Source organism: Oncorhynchus masou, chromosome 31 (genome assembly GCF_036934945.1).
Source record: "Oncorhynchus masou masou isolate Uvic2021 chromosome 31, UVic_Omas_1.1, whole genome shotgun sequence".
Lineage (NCBI taxonomy): Eukaryota > Metazoa > Chordata > Actinopteri > Salmoniformes > Salmonidae > Oncorhynchus > Oncorhynchus masou.
In genome coordinates, this window is record NC_088242.1 from 34,014,510 (window position 1) to 34,030,548 (window position 16,039).

The following is a 16,039-nucleotide window of genomic DNA, read 5'->3' on the forward strand; positions in this document are numbered from 1 at the left end:
TTGTTCAATTATCTATTAATAGGTTTCATGCTATTGTTGTGTATAGTTGAGAAAAAAAATTGTCAGGAATATTTCAAGTGTAAATAGAAGTTTAAAGTCTTCACTTTCTTCCTCCTCTTCTCCACTCCACTCCCCCCCCATCTTCTCCCTCACCTGGTTTGAGGGCCCGTAGGGGCAGAATCCTTTGAGCAGTGGTCTGGTAACTGTTGTTCTCGACCACAGCGATGCGCAGGAAGCAGGCGTCCTCAAAGTGCACGGGGAATCGGAAGTGCTCGGACCACATGGGGTTGAGCGCGTTGCGGTGGATGGGCTTGGTGCGGAATTGGAAGCTGTCCACGGGCATGCCCATCACTTCCACCTCCACACAGGGGCTGCCCGCGCCGATGGCAGGGCACACGTTCTGCCCAGACACAATCTGACAGAGGGGGAAAGGACACCTTTTATTCATTATATACTGTATATCAAAAGTGTATTTAATAATCTCAATCCACTATAAGACAGATACTTGGCATTACACGTGTAATTACATTACTCAGTTTTACTTAATACTTTATAATACTTACTGTATGTCATATTCCTGGCAGATTTGATAAGAAATTAAACATCTGTTTACACAACTCGTTTTACACCTCTTTTCCCATTCACTATTGCAGAAGATTAATTGGGTGGTGTCCTTGTCTCAAATAGAGCAATCATACTGTATATATGGTGCAAATATCTCCAATAAACCCATCAAAACCATGTTGAAGAGCCCGATGGGAGTGCTTTGGGTAAGTGTGTGTGTGTGTGTGTGTGTATACCCAGCAGGGTAGTTAGTGAGAGAGACCAGTATATGGGTCACATTGAAGTGTGTTTGGCTACATTTTAAAATACGTTTTTGATGGGTTGAGTGTCTGTGTATCCCTAGAGGGGGAGAGATTGTGTGTGTGTACTCTCAGCAGCATACCACCCTGCATCCCATTGCTGGCTTGCCTATGAAGCTAAGCAGGGATGATCCCTGGATGAGAGACCAGATGCTGCTGGAGGGCCATTAGGAGACACTCTTTCCTCTGGTCTAAAATTTACAAAAAAACTTTCCCAATGCCCCAGGGCAGTGATTGGGGACAATGCCCTGTGTCGGCTGCCATCTTTCGGATGGGACGTTAAACAGCTGTACTGATTCTCTGTGGTCACTAAAGAGCTCATGGCACTTATCATAGGGGTGTTAACCCCGATGTCCTGACTAAATTCCCTATCTAGCTATCATGTCCACCTAATCATCCCCAGCTTCCAATTGGCTCATTCATCTCCCATGTAACTATTCCCCAGGACTTTGCTGTAAATGAGAATGTGTTCTCAGTCAACATACTTTGAAAAATAAGGGTAAAATAGATATTTTTTTATAAAAAGTGTATGTTCGCATGCTTGCTTGTGTGCATCCATGTACACTCCCCTCCATATGTTCATATCCATTCAGTTCATATTAGACAAAATAGAATCCAAAACACAATCAAAACAAACTGGAAATACATCAATAAGTTTGTAGTCACAAGCTTGATGTGTTCATTGCGTGGAAGGAATATGGGACAAAATACTAAACTTTTGACGATAAGCAAATTTGTCCACATATTTTTTCAAAATGGGAGGGGGGGGGGGGGACAAGATACATAGTGCTTTCATTTGTAAACAGTATAACAGATTCGTATGAAAATACCCTCACATAAAAAGGTGCCATTCTGTACTGTCACCTCATATGAAACATTTGATCTCAAATCCAAAAGTCGTATCGAGCCTATGAAGTAGAGAGCCAAAAATGGTTTTAGCAGTCCAAATACATATGGAGGGGAGTGGGTGTGTTTGTGTGTACTCACAGTCAGAGAGTAGAGTGTTGGGCTTATGCTCTCCACGTCTCTCTCCAGGGAGCAGAGTTGCTGGTAGAGGGGACAGCTGCGATCCCACAGCACTGGAGGTTTCAGGACATATCCACAATGCCCATTTGCCTCAAACAGAGCAGTGTTCAACTGCATGGGCAGGTCTGGAGAGAGCAGAGGTGGCGACGGAGAGAGTGGTGAGAGAATGAGGAGAAAGAGTAAGGAAACAGACAACAGCAGACCATCCATTGTTTCACAAGCATCACTTATCCTAATTTTAGTTTGAAAATTGGCACAGGTGAGTGGAGAAACATAGCTTGCAAATCTGCAACTAGGCTTTATAAATGTGTAAAACAGACAAGCCTGTAAAATGCATGTTTTATTTACTTATTTAACTAGGCAAGTCCGTTAAGAACAAATTCTTAGTTACTATGACGGCCTATCAGCATCACGACCATGTCCAGCGTACCGAGTCCAGCGTACAGAGCTCCCCTTACAGAGAAATGAGCAATGACATGCAAGATAACATAACCCAGTGTTTCCCCAATACATCTCCACACGGTCCTATTGTACCCTGTCCAAGGCCATTTCCAATGAATAGGCAACTAGAGTTTCTTGAAAAGTTAAGAGTTCATAAGTTGTAAGTAGGGCCCTGAGTTTTTCCTGACCATGTCACCTGACCAGGGTACAAAATTACCTAGTTAAGGACGACACTGAACAAAAATACAACATATAAAGTATTGCACCCAACAAGTTTTGTATACAAACTTGTTTACATCCCTGTTAGTGAGCATTTTTCCGTTGCCAAGATAATCCATTCACCTGACAGGTGTGGCATATCAAGAAGCTGTTTAAACAGCATAATCATTACACAGGCGCACCTTGTGCTGAGGACAATAAAAGGCCACCTTAAAATGCGCAGTGTTGTCGCACAACACAATGCCACACGTCTCGCGGGAGCGTGCGATTGGCATGCTGACTGCAGGAATGTCCACCAGAGCTGTTGCCAGAGAATTGAAAGCCGCCTCCAACGTTGTTTTAGAGAATTTGGCAGTACATCCAACAGGCCTCTCAACCACAGACCACGTGTATGGAGTCATGTGGGCAAGCGGTTTGCTGTGCAGGCATAAGCTACAGAATGAACATAAGCGCATTTTATCGATGGCAATTTGAATGCATAGAAATACCTTGAAGAAATCCTGAGGCCCATTTTTTTTTAAGGTATCTGTGACCAACAGATGCATATCTGTATTCCCAGTCATGTGAAATCCATAGATTAGGGCCTAATTTATTGATTTAATTTGACTGATTTCCTCCTATGAACTGTAACTATGTGAGATCTTTGAAATTATTGCATGTTGCGTTTCTATTTTTATTTAGTATATAGGGGTTATTTCCTCATACCCAGAAAACGTTGCAGCCTGGTCCTGGACTAAAAATAACTTGCAATGAAGAATCTCCATTGAGAATAGTAACATCCAGGGACTAAAATGGGCCAACCTTATCAGTAAGACTCCTCTCCATGTCCTTACCATCAGTCTGATAATTGAGAGCCACCACTTGCATGCCGTGTAGCCAGAAGGGCAGAGGGTTGGGGTTGGCTGAGTCGATGCGCGTTGCGGCTGGGTAGGTCCTTAACAGCTGGAAGGTGGTGTGCTGGATCAGTTTCTCTGAGTTGCGGCGGCACAGGCGCTTGGCAGTGTTCTCGTTGACAGAGGAGATGTGGTAGCACTTGGGAGTGTGGATGACGGCACTCACTAAGGCATTGGGGCTGAGCACGGGCGATGTCTGCTCTTCCCAGCTCAGACGGATGCCCTCCACGCTACCTAGAGGGGGCAACAGTTACACATTTACAATCTAGTCATTTGGAGGATACGTTTATCCAGAGCGATAGCAGTGAAAAGGAAGCAGAAACAAGGACAGCTCGAATAACGGTTTGAACACATTTTTAAAAGAAAAGCTTTTTCCCAGGATAGTAAGACAATGTAACACTAACATTTAACTAACCCAAATAGTACAGGTAACTGCCAAAATAATGAAAACACTTGAGTAAATCAGAGAAAGTATATTGAAAGCAGGTACTTCCACACAGGTGTGGTTCCTGAGTTAATTAAGATATTAACATCCATCCCATCATGCTTAGGGTCATATATAAAAATGCTGGTCAGGCCGTTATTTGACTACCTTTGGCCCTATAGGATGACAATTGGGATGTGGCAAATGTAAAACATTTCTGAACGTTTGAACTGCAATTTTTTTTAATGAACATAGACAACCAGGTGAGGAGAGTTCCTTACTAATTAGTGATCTTATTTCATCAGTCAAGTACAAGGGAGGAGTGAAAACCCGCAGATACTCTGCCCTCCATGGAATGAGTTTGACACGTGATTTAAACCATAAGAAAAAAAAATATCATAAAATGAAGTGAATTTACGATTTAGATATGGTCCTGCAAAGCAGTTCAATCTACCCTGCCTACCTACCAGACGGCGCTCACCTTACTGCTGTCCCCCACCCACTCAGCAATGATGCTACGTAATGCCGTTATAGGTTCTCTGCTGTGTCCCCCCCCCTCCATGTTCTCAGTTGTCAGTACTTCATGTCCCACTTCTCATCAATGTGATGGCTCGTTGCAGTGATGTATGACAGCATGTTCATAGACACCCAACAATCTGTTAACTCCACGTAGAACGGTGTAGGAGAGCTCACACGTTGTACTTGCAGAGCAATCATTTTACAGTTGTGGCCAAAAGTTTTGAGAATGTTACAAATATTCATTTTCAAAGTCTGCTACCTCAGTTTGTATGATGGCAATTTGCATATACTCCAGAATATTATGAAGAGTGATCAGATGAATTGCAATTAATTGCAAAGTGCCTCGTTGCCATGCAAATGAACTGAATCCCACAAAAATATTCCCACTGCATTTCAGCCCTGCCACAAAAGGACCAGCTGACATCATGTCAGTGATTCTCTCGTTAACACAGGTGTGAGTGTTGACGAGGACAAGGCTGGAGATCACTCTGTCATGCTGATTGAGTTTGACTGGAAGCTTCCCAAGGAGGGTGGTGCTTGGAATCATTGTCCTTCCTCTGTCAACCTTTGGTTACCTGCAAGGAAACACGTGCTGTCATCATTGCTTTACACAAAAAGGGCTTCACAGGCAAGGATATTGCTGCCAGTAAGATCACACCTAAATCAACCATTCATTGGATCATCAAGTACATCAAGGAGAGCGGCTCAATTGTTGTGAAGGCGGCTTCAGGGCGCCCAAGAAAGTCCAGCAAGCTCCAGGACCGTCTCCTAAAGTTGATTCAGCTGCGGGATTGGGGCACCACAGAGCTTAGTACAGTACAGAGCTTAGTACAGTACAGAGCTTAGTACAGTACAGAGCTTGCTCAGGAATGGCAGCAGGCAGGTGTGAGTGCATCTGCACGCACAGTGAGGCGAATACTTTTGGAGGATGGCCTGGTGTCAAGAAAGGCAGCAAAGAAGCCACTTCTCTCCAGGAAAACCATAAGGGAAAGACTGATATTCTGCAAAATGTACAGACAGGGATTGGACTGCTGAGGACTGGGGTAAAGTCATTTTCTCTGATGAATCCACTTTCCAGTTGTTTGGGCATCTGGAAAAAAACTTGTCCGGAGAAGACAGGTGAGCACTACCATCATGTGTGGGGTTGCTTCTCAGCCAAGGGAGTGGGCTCACTCACAATTTTGCCTAAGAACACAGCCATGAATAAAGAATGGTACCAACATATCCTCAGAGAGCAACTTCTCCCAACCATCCAGGAACAGTTTGGTGACGAACAATGCCTTTTCCAGCATGATGGAGCACCTTGCCATAAGGCAAAAATGATAACTAAGTGGCTCGGGGAACAAAACATCGATATTTTGGGTCCATGGCCAGGAAACTCCCCAGACCTTAAAAAGGCGGGTGGACGAATAAAAACCCAAAAATTCTGACAAACTCCAACATTGCTTATGCAAGAATGGGCTGCCAGTAGTCAGGATGGGGCCCAGAAGTTAATTGACAGCATGACAGGGCGGATTGCAGAGGTCTTGACAAACAAGGGTCAACACTGCAAATATTGACTCTTTGCATCAACTTCATGTAATTGTCAATAAAAGCCTTTGACACTTATGAAACGCTTGTAATTTTACTTCATTATTCCATAGTAACATCTGACAAAAATATCTAAAGATACTGAAGCAGCAAACTTTGTGGAAATTAATATTTGTGTCATTCAAAACTTTTGGCCATGACTGTACCATTTTTACATCTACAAACCTTTCAGCGTTTTCCACCACCAAAACACCAAATTATGGAATTTCTCATGGAAGAATGGTGTCTCATCCCTCCAATAGTTAGACACTTATAGAATCTATGCCAAGGTACACTGAAGCTGTTCTGGTGGCTGGTTGTGGGCCAACTCCATAGTAAAGGGTTTCCTTTACTTCGGAAGTTACCTGAACCTTTCGAAGGGTTATGATTGATCATGAAAGACGCATTAGCTACACAGCTATTCAAACTCTATGCCAAGCCTCAGTCCCGAGACAGAAAAAACATGCCTCCAATATATGCCGTTTCTAACAATCCCATTTCAACCTTTTTTACAAACCCTTTAAAAACTCCACAGCTTCCCTCAGCATCTTTCACTATACTCTGTAATGCCAGCGTGTGCACACGAAGAGGGCAATTTTATGGAAAAGTTAAAGGGATAGTCCACCCAACTTACAACATGACACATTGGTTTCCTTACCTTGTAAGCAGTCTATGGCCAAGGTCTGACAGCAATCCATGCTTTGGTTTAGTTTCCCTGGCACTGTTTCCACATGCTAACATTTGAGTATTTGTGGCACAAAACCCATTCATGTCATGGGACCAATATTAGCATGTCCAAATCACACAAAAGTAACTAAAAATTGACTGTGAAACTCAGTCACTTATAGATGATTTGAACATGTTGAGCGAAACAAAATGCTTATATTGGTCACATGACTTGAATAAGATTTGTGCCACAAATGCTAAAATGTCCATAAAGGAAAACCAACAATCCCTTTAACAGGCTGGTTCCAATGACTGAGTCTGTATGTGGGTGTCCTTACCTGTCCCTACACATCCCGCCCCCAGCTCCAGGTCTAGGTCTATGGGTCTGGCTCAAAGGCTCGGCCATACGTACCCTTCCCTGGTACAGCCTCCCTGGGGCTGCCTCCACTACGACCAGGATCCATGCCAAAGACGGACTTCTTGTTCTTTCTGTCTTTTCTTCTGCCAGAGGCTGAATGAGAGAGGGTGGAGAGGCCTGTTTCACCCCCACACACAGAAAGAAAGTGACGGATGAGAGTATAAGACAAGGCCGTGGCTTAAGGGCACCATCACGCTTCCTCCCCTCCTTTCCCTTTCTCACGCTGGTTTAATGTTGCTTGTTTGTTCTGGCTGTGTTCTGGAGAATTATACCCCTAGAAGATGTGCACCCGATTCTAATTTACAATCCATTCAGAGCCCTGTTTTACTCCTTTGTGAACATTCATCGTTCTCTCTTTCGGTTGGGAAAATCACCAGGCAGAATAAAAACACTGCGCTCCATTCTGAACATAAACCATTTCTATGCTGGAATGAGCCATATAGTAAAGTTAATTGAACCAAATTAAAGGAGGACTACCAGGGAACTTGACGGCCTGGCAGTAGATGATGAGGTCAGAGAGCTCCTGAGCGATCTGTCGACTCTCCTTCTTGTTCTGGGGGGGATATAACTCTTCTTCCAGCTCTATGTCAAATACCTGGGGTAGGAGCAGAGTCAGTGATTCAGATCTGGGATTACTTCTAGGGAAACATATACATTTAGGGTGCATTTGTCAAGCGTTTATATACTGTAGGCCTGGTGTCTCGTAGTTAACATTTAAGATCAGTTTTATCTCTATGGTCTTTCCTGGCTCAGAGACTAGAGGTCAGAGGTGAAACCCACCTTCCCTTTGTACTTAGTTACAGCATTGTCTGCTTTCTTCATCCTCTTGGCCATCTCATCAGTGATGGGATGGTCTTCCTTGTCACCTGATGACTTCCTTTCTGGTTTATCATTCAGGATGTTATCTGAGAAACAAAACCATTGCCTTTGAGTGAGAGAGTCAGACAGAACAGCTTGAATTTCTCAAATGACTGCTTCCAATGTAATGTTATTCAATGGCTTCACACTTAATCTTCCTTGTGAAACCATTACCGGTAAACTGAGATAAGAATTCCATCCCATAACACAGTCCACATGCTTGCAATGCTGGGAATTGAGAAAATGCTATTCAGATGAAAACAGTGGCCCTCCACAAATCCCAAAATGCAACGCAATGTCTGTAAACAAAGAGCTGGGAGTTTGAGCCTTCAGCTCTTCTCTCGCCCACACACAGCAGGATACAATACACGACTGTAAACACAGATTTGATGTCAGCAATGGATCACTCAAAGATGATCTCCACCATTGCATTTCCACCACTGCATCATGACAGTTATTTTACTGCAGGAATCACACTGGTTCAGTGCAATTTCAGTGTCATGTTGTCTGTCTCACACTGTCCTGGTTACGTGTGGTGGCTGGTGAGAGCCTATCCACAGAGGTAGTGGAGTGGGCTAGTGATTTTCACCCCCACTGCTCCATGTTGACAGGGTCACACAGGGGCATGATAATCCAGATGTCTTAGTTCTCTCTCTGATGAGCCAGTGTCACTAGCAAGGTCAGGACGTACATATCAATACACAGCAGTGCAGATGGGGGGGGGGGGTGTATTTACACTACACTGGCCATGTGCGTACTGACAACACAGAACCAAACAGATCATCAGCCTTCAACCCACACGCTCTTCTGCTTTAACCTTACTCCCTCTGCAGTTTAATACTGCAATTACCCTCAATCACAATGTCAGGTTCTAGAATTCTAACCTACCCAGTAACCCCCACTTGGTACAGTAAAAGCCTCGATTTCACCCCAGCAAGCAGGTAAGCGAGGGAAACATGCAAAGCGTACAGTACCCGGGCCCACGGCACAAGCTCACTGCACAGACGGAGTGCTACAGCTGGAGCCATGCAGTGGAGCTGGTACTGTATATGCAGGGTGAGACCGCTTATGTCGTTCAGTTTACCTTCTAGGCTATAAGAGGCAGTGGAATCTGGAAAGACGTCAGCTGCTGCACAGAGGAACAGTCAGGGAAGGAGCACAGGAAAACAAACGCACCTCCAAGTAGAGCTACTGTAAACCCACTGGAGGATTCCCTTATGTTAATAACAGGGAATCAAGGGAGGCGTTAAAGAGTAAATACAAGATCTCACTCCCCTATGTCATTAACCTTCATAACAACCATACGTTGTTACAGCGACATACTATAGGGGCGGAGTGAGTAAGAAAGTAGTTAGCGAGGACGTCATTGAAACCACAAGAGGCCGAAGCTTTGACCTGCTCAGCGTACGTGTTGTACACATTATTAGAGTGTTTATCCCACAGCAAAAGAGAGTCTCTCTCACCATCAGACAGGGATTCGCAGTCATCGTCATACTCGTCTTCTTCCTCTTCATCGTCATCATCGTGGTTACCAGGAGAGCTTCCTCCCGGGGCCCCGTTGCCGGTCTGTGCCTTTATGTGGGCCAGCTGGTGAGTCTGAGAGAACAGAGCATGATTAGTGGAAAGTCCTGTAGTCATTGCACCATGTCAACAGACATAAAAGCTTGTTCTTACATGGGGCCATTATCTTTCTAAGTGCATCCAGGACTAGGCTCCTCAGTCACAGCTTGACTGACGTCATCCTCGACTGCGAGGGGCTGTGTGTGTATAATACAGTGTGCATGTGTTCACACTGTATAAGGTCTTGTAGTGTGGTAATATTTGATATACATACATATTATATACACAAACACACCTCACATGCAACCTTAGATAAGTTTATCCAATTAGCCTATGAAATTCACTGCATGACTAAGGGACCTTACAGATAATTGTATGTGAGGGGTACAGAGATTAGGTAGTCATTCAAAAATCATGTTAAACACTATTGCACACGGAGTGAGTCCATGCAATTTATAAAGCAAATCTTTACTCCTGAACTTATTTAGGCTTGCCATAACAAAGGGGTTGAATACTTATTGACAAGACATTTCAGCGTACAATTTATTAATTTGTAAACATTCCGAAAAACATAATTCCACTGAAATGATGGGGTATTGTGTAGGCCAGTGACACAAAATCCAAATGTATTCAAATTTAGGCTGTATCAACAAAATGTGGAAAGGGGAGTGAATACTTTAAGGCACTGTATGTGTGACGACCTGAGGGGGTGTGCTGGGTACTATAGCGATATGACAGACTTCCTGAGAGGATAAAAGAGCTGCACCTAAGGACTTTCAGACCATGAGAAACAATATTCTTTGATGAAACAAGATTGAACTCTTTGGACTGAATGCAAAACGTCATGTCTGGAGGAAACCTGCCTCCATCCCTACTGTGAAGCATGGTGGTGGCAGCATCATGCTGTGGGGATATTTTTCAGCGGCAGGGACTGGGAGACTAGTCAGGATCAAGGGAAAGATGAACAGTACAAGTACAGAGAGATCCTTGATGAAAACCTGCTCTAGAGTGCTCAGGACCTCAGACTGGGCCGAAGATTCCCCTTCCAACAGGACAATGACCCTAAGCACACGCCAAGACAACGCAGGGGTGGCTTCGGGACAGGTCTCTGAATGTCCTTGAGTGGCCCAGCCAGAGCCCGATCAAACATCTCTGGAGAGACCTGAGAATAGCTGTGCAGCGACGCTCCTCATCCAACCTGACAAAGTTTGAGAGGATCTGCAGAGAAGAATGGGAAAAACTCCCCAAATACAGGTGTGGCAAGCTTGTAGTGTCATTCCCAAGAATACTTGAGGATGTAGTCGCTGCCAAAGGTGCTTCAACAAAGTACTGAGTAAAGGGACAGAATACTGATAGGGTCTGAGATGTGATATTTCCATTTTCTTTGTTTTTTTATTATAAAAAACTGTTTTGGCTTTGTCATTGTGGTGTATTGTGTGTAGATTGTTGATGAGAAAAACAAATTAATCCATTTTAGAATAAGTCTGCAGCGTAACAAAATGTGGAAAACGTCAAGGGGTCTGAATACTTCCCGAATGTACTGCATAATGAACTAAAATATAAAACGCAACATTCAACAATTTCAAAGATTTTACTGAGTTACAGTTCATATGAGGAAGTCAGTCAATTTAAATAAATTCATTAGTCCCTTATCTATGGATTTCACATGACTGGAAATACAGATATGCATTTGTTGTTCACTTAATAAATAAAAAAAAGGGCCTCAGGTTCTCGTCACGGTATTTACGTGCATTCAAACTGCCATTGATAAAACGCGATTGTGTTCGTTGTCCTTAGCTTATGCCTGCCCATAATTCCATAACCCCCACCAGGTTTCCATCCAAATTGGTGACAATTTTGCATACGAATATTCAAAAATGTGCACATTTTCCCACCAGAGAAAATGTTTCCTTCCAATGTAATTATTGCGGATAAAAGGCTGTGCGTGATGACGTAGTGCACATAAAAATACAAGTTAAATGTGTTTTTTTTACCCCCCTTTTCGATTTTGTCTCATCGCTGCAACTCCTCAACGGGCTTGGGAGAGGCGAAGGTGGAGTCATGCGTTCTCCGAAACATGACCCGCCTAACCACGCTCCTTAAACACCCTCCAGCTTAACCCGGAAGCCTGCTGCACCATTGTGTCAGAGGAAACACTGTTCAAATGGCGACAGGGGTCATCCTGCAGACACCCGGCCCGCCACATGGAGTCACTAGAACACGGTGAACCAAGTACAGCCCCCCCCCCCCGGCTAAACCCTCCACTAACCGGACGACGCAAGGCCAATTGTGCACCGTCCTATGCAGTGCCTTCCACCGCTTGGGAGGCCCCCTCTACTGACGGTTTTGTCAATAAAAATGTTGTATAGCATTTTCTATGTGCCCACTCTGGTATTGGAACGTGCGTTCGAGCCAACCATTTGCAGATATAGTGTAGGTACAGCCTACATTAGATTATTATGGACAAAAGAGCAAGATTTTTTACATGTGAAATGGCAGCCAGGGATCGATCATGTCACCGGAATAGGACCCTTGATATTTAATAGAAAGGAACATCAAGCATCATCATCGTGCACTTTTACCTCCCTGTGAAGTTCATCATAGATTATCTGTAGTCAAATAAACCGCACGCTTTCCGAGTCGTAGAGGGAGGATCACACAAAATATCATTGCGTGACTCCAAGTTTACATTCGATAAGATGGTTACAATATCAATATTTGCACATGAAGGCATTTCCACCTTCATTTCTCACAAAATTCATTTTAGACTCAAAAGATCGTATTTTGTTTTGCCGGCATTTGGAAAGTTTTCTAACACATTTGCTGTTTCCATCAGGCTTGTCGTGACATTTTTTACTTTACTCGCATTAAAAAGGTTGGATGGACACCTGGTTACTAACACTCATTTCAATAGTCAGTCTGTTGGATACTGGTGTGAGAGAGATTTTTGCCTCTTGACGGGGGAAGAGCAGGCTGCCTCTTCAATATTTTCATTGTTTTCCTGGGCCATTTTCCATGCAGACCCAGAGGTGACAAAGCGCACATACGTTAGGGCCAAGCCTACAGTCTCACCTTCTGTTTGAGAATGTCAACAGGAGCTTGGTGTGCTGTCAGCTTTTTGTTCTTGAGGAGGATCTTTCCCTTCAGTTGCAGGGGGGAGGGGAGCAGCGGGTCATCAGAGAAATCACTTTCAAACAGGAATTTGCTCACCAGCTTGATTCCGAACACCGCCTTCAAACATAAATAAACAGATCAAGTGGGCTGACCAAAGGAATCCTCACAGACACGGTAAAATCAAAGGTGTTTCATCAAAGCACCATCAGAGTAGTCTCCAAAGGAGGAAGGAATGAAGTAACGAGGTTCTTAGGGATAAAACACATGACGTGTCAGCTAGAATCCGTACTGATCATGTCCATTGGAGCCAGAAGGAGATACCTTGAAGATTTCAGCCATTTTGCGTTGCTGGGGCAGAGAGCAGTGGTTCTCAATGGACAGGATGACCGGCATGTCCGAGTTGACAAAAGCAGTGCGATTGATCGCCTCCACCACATCCTAGAAGAAAATGGGTTACAGTACGAGGCATAACTACAGTCCTATTTATTCAATAATTCATCTAAGCAGTATTACTCAAGCTATAAAAGAGGTACTGTATCTTGGCTGTATCTTGGCCAAACAGTGACATAAGGACAATAGCGGCAGTGTGACAAGGTTGTGGCAGGGTTACAGACTAACCTTAAAGGGGATCTTGGTGGTCAGGGTGTATCCGTGGTAAATAATGGGTGATCCGTCGTCTCCATCCCAACAGTCCAGCTCCACACTCCTGCAGCCCTGGAGCAGCACCTAGACAACACAACAACCACATCCCATCCCAAGACAGACACCAAAACATAATCCATCTTATAGTACAGTAGGAGCCCAGAATTTTTCCCTGGTCAGGTCACAGTCTGGAAAAACTCCTAGCTCTGCTTACGCAAACCGAAGATGACAAACTGATCCGATGCTTAGAAATCCCCGACAAACCTAAACTAGAAAAGGCACTTTTCCGGGAGAAAATATGTTTGTTGCGTCAATTATCTAAAAGGATGATAGGGGTGATCTCACCTGGCTGTAAAGCTCCACGGAGGACTCTCCTTTGAGCTGGTGTCCAGTGAGGTACGTGTTGTGAGAGGACTCGATGTAGTAGTAAGACATTGGGTACTGGAGCTCCTCCGCATTCACCTGAGACTCCTCGTTCTTAGATGCAAAGTTCTCCTTGTCCATCAAAAACCTGGAGAGGATTTGAGGAAAAAGGTCACTACTTAAAACTGCCGATGAATGTCATTTCAAAATTCCTCTGACGAATTTCTGACGATTTGACTAACGTCATTTTTCAGGGGAAATGAAGGTACCTGGCAAAACCTTCAAAGGACATCCAACCCATCTGACGTATGCTTACACAAGGCTCAAATGTCTGAGGGAGACAAAGGAAAACAATTGAACAATACATCACAGGAATATAATACTCCAAGTCTTACTTCTATCACGTCCGTGTTCTGTACAGTATGTTGCAATGCATTGCGTTACACGTCTGCCAAGTTGAAGAGACATTACATTCCCAAAATCAAATTATGTCAGATGTTTTCAGACCATAGGAGACATCCAAGTTCAGCCTGCTGGACAAGTCATGAGACCCACCTGGATGATGCTGAGGATCTCATCGTAGGACAGGTGTTTCCGCTGGCAGTTGACCAGGAAGTCGTTGAGTTGTGGGATGGCCAGCCCAAGCACTCCTAAAGAGGCGTTCTCCACGCCCGTCCCATTGGTCACGATGCTGGCTGCAGCAATGGCGTCCGAGATCTGCTTCTGGTTTTCCGACGTCGGCTGGCGTGTTCGGATGAAGAGGCCCAGGTCCGATCCATTACGGGTCAGCAAGTCTGTGGTGGAGGACAGGAAAACTGCATCTTTAGAATTAATTCCCTAACTAAGACATTAACTTCCAATACTCCCCAGTGTTGCTTACTAATCTACATCAGCAAATAACAATATGATAGGGCTGACCCCATTTAATTCACTGGTCGATAGGCTGTTGGTCGACCGACACTTCTTTAAACAAACAATAGCACCAAAAATCATGGTGTACAAGACACCTGTCTGATTCCCGCCTGTCTGAGTGGACTAATCTATTGTGGAGACGGGACAGTTTATCACAGACATGGGCTACTGAAATTGTATATGGTTATAAACTCAGCAAAAAAAAGAAAGTCCTCTCACTGTCTACTGCATTTATTTTCAGTAAACTTAACATGTGTAAATATTTGTATGAACATAACAAGATTCAACAACAGACATAAACAGAACAAGTTCCACAGACATGTGACTAACAGAAATTGAATAATGTGTCCCTGAACAAAGGGGGGGGATCAAAATCAAAAGTAACAGTCAGTATCTGGTGTGGCCACCAGCTGCATTAAGTACTGCAGTGCATCTCCTCCTCATGGACTGCACCAGATTTGCCAGTTCTTGCTGTGAGATGTTACCCTACTCTTCCACCAAGGCACCTTGTAAGTTCCCAGACATTTCTGGGGGGAATGGCCCTCACCCTCACCCTCCAACAGGTCCCAGACGTGCTCAATGGGATTGAGATCCGGGCTCTTCGCTGGCCATGGCAGAACACTGACATTCCTGTCTGGAGGAAATCACGCAGAGAATTAGCAGTATGGCTGGTGGCATTGTCATGCTGGATGGTCATGCTAGGTCATGTTAGGATGAGCCTGCAGGAAGGGAAGAGCACTTTTTGCCAGTCCTGTCTGGTCCAGCAACGGTGGGTTTGTTTGTGCCTATAGGCGACGTTGTTGCTGGTGATGTCCGGTGAGGACCTGCCTTACAACAGGCCTACAAGCCCTCAGTCCAGCCTCTCTGAGCCTATTGCGGACAGTCAGCACTAATGGAGGGATTATGGGTTTCTGGTGTAATTCAGGCAGTTGTTGTTGCCATCCTGTACCTGTCCTGAAGGTGTGATGCTCGGATATACCGATCCTGTGCAGGTGTTGTTACACGTGGTCTGCCACTGCGAGGACAATCAGCTGTTCGTCCTGTCTCCCTGTAGTGCTGTCTTAAGCATCTCACAGTACGGACATTGCAATTTATTGCCCTGGCCACATCTGCAGTCCTCATGCCTCCTTGCAGCATGCCTAAGGCAAGATCATGCAGACAAGCAGGGAACCTGGGCATCTTTCATTTGGTGTTTGTCATTTGGTGTTTCTTTCATTTGGAGTCAGTAGAAAGGCCTCGTTAGTGTCCTAAGTTTTCATAACTGTGACCTTAATCGCCTACTGTCTGTAAGCTGTTAGTGTCTTAACGACCGGTCCACAGGTGCATGTTCATTAATTGGTTATGGTTCTTTGAACAAGCATGGGAAATGGTCTTTAAACACTTTACAGTGTTGGATTTTACATATTTGGATTTTTACGAATTATCTTTGAAAGACAGGGTCCTGAAAAAGGGACGTGTATGTATGTATGTATGTATGTATGTATGTATATAAATAAATAACACTTCTTTGGCTACAACATGGTTCCATATGGGTTATTACATAGTAAAAATA

At 44.3% G+C, this 16,039-nt stretch overlaps 1 protein-coding gene across 1 annotated transcript in view; it reads right to left on the reverse strand.

Moving 5' to 3' along the window:
• plce1 (phospholipase C, epsilon 1) overlaps nucleotides 1-16,039 on the reverse strand; it is a 57,898-nt gene that overhangs the window by 940 nt on the left and 40,919 nt on the right. The window contains exons 14-27 of the mRNA XM_064952909.1: nucleotides 14,131-14,369; nucleotides 13,845-13,906; nucleotides 13,558-13,723; nucleotides 13,189-13,296; nucleotides 12,892-13,008; nucleotides 12,529-12,687; nucleotides 9,360-9,492; nucleotides 8,981-9,022; nucleotides 7,819-7,943; nucleotides 7,516-7,633; nucleotides 7,033-7,155; nucleotides 3,383-3,676; nucleotides 1,851-2,014; nucleotides 154-415 (exon numbers count right to left, since the gene is read on the reverse strand). Of these exons, the coding sequence (XP_064808981.1) occupies nucleotides 154-415; nucleotides 1,851-2,014; nucleotides 3,383-3,676; nucleotides 7,033-7,155; nucleotides 7,516-7,633; nucleotides 7,819-7,943; nucleotides 8,981-9,022; nucleotides 9,360-9,492; nucleotides 12,529-12,687; nucleotides 12,892-13,008; nucleotides 13,189-13,296; nucleotides 13,558-13,723; nucleotides 13,845-13,906; nucleotides 14,131-14,369 (2,112 nt within the window). The remainder of the gene's footprint in view (nucleotides 1-153; nucleotides 416-1,850; nucleotides 2,015-3,382; nucleotides 3,677-7,032; nucleotides 7,156-7,515; nucleotides 7,634-7,818; nucleotides 7,944-8,980; nucleotides 9,023-9,359; nucleotides 9,493-12,528; nucleotides 12,688-12,891; nucleotides 13,009-13,188; nucleotides 13,297-13,557; nucleotides 13,724-13,844; nucleotides 13,907-14,130; nucleotides 14,370-16,039) is intronic.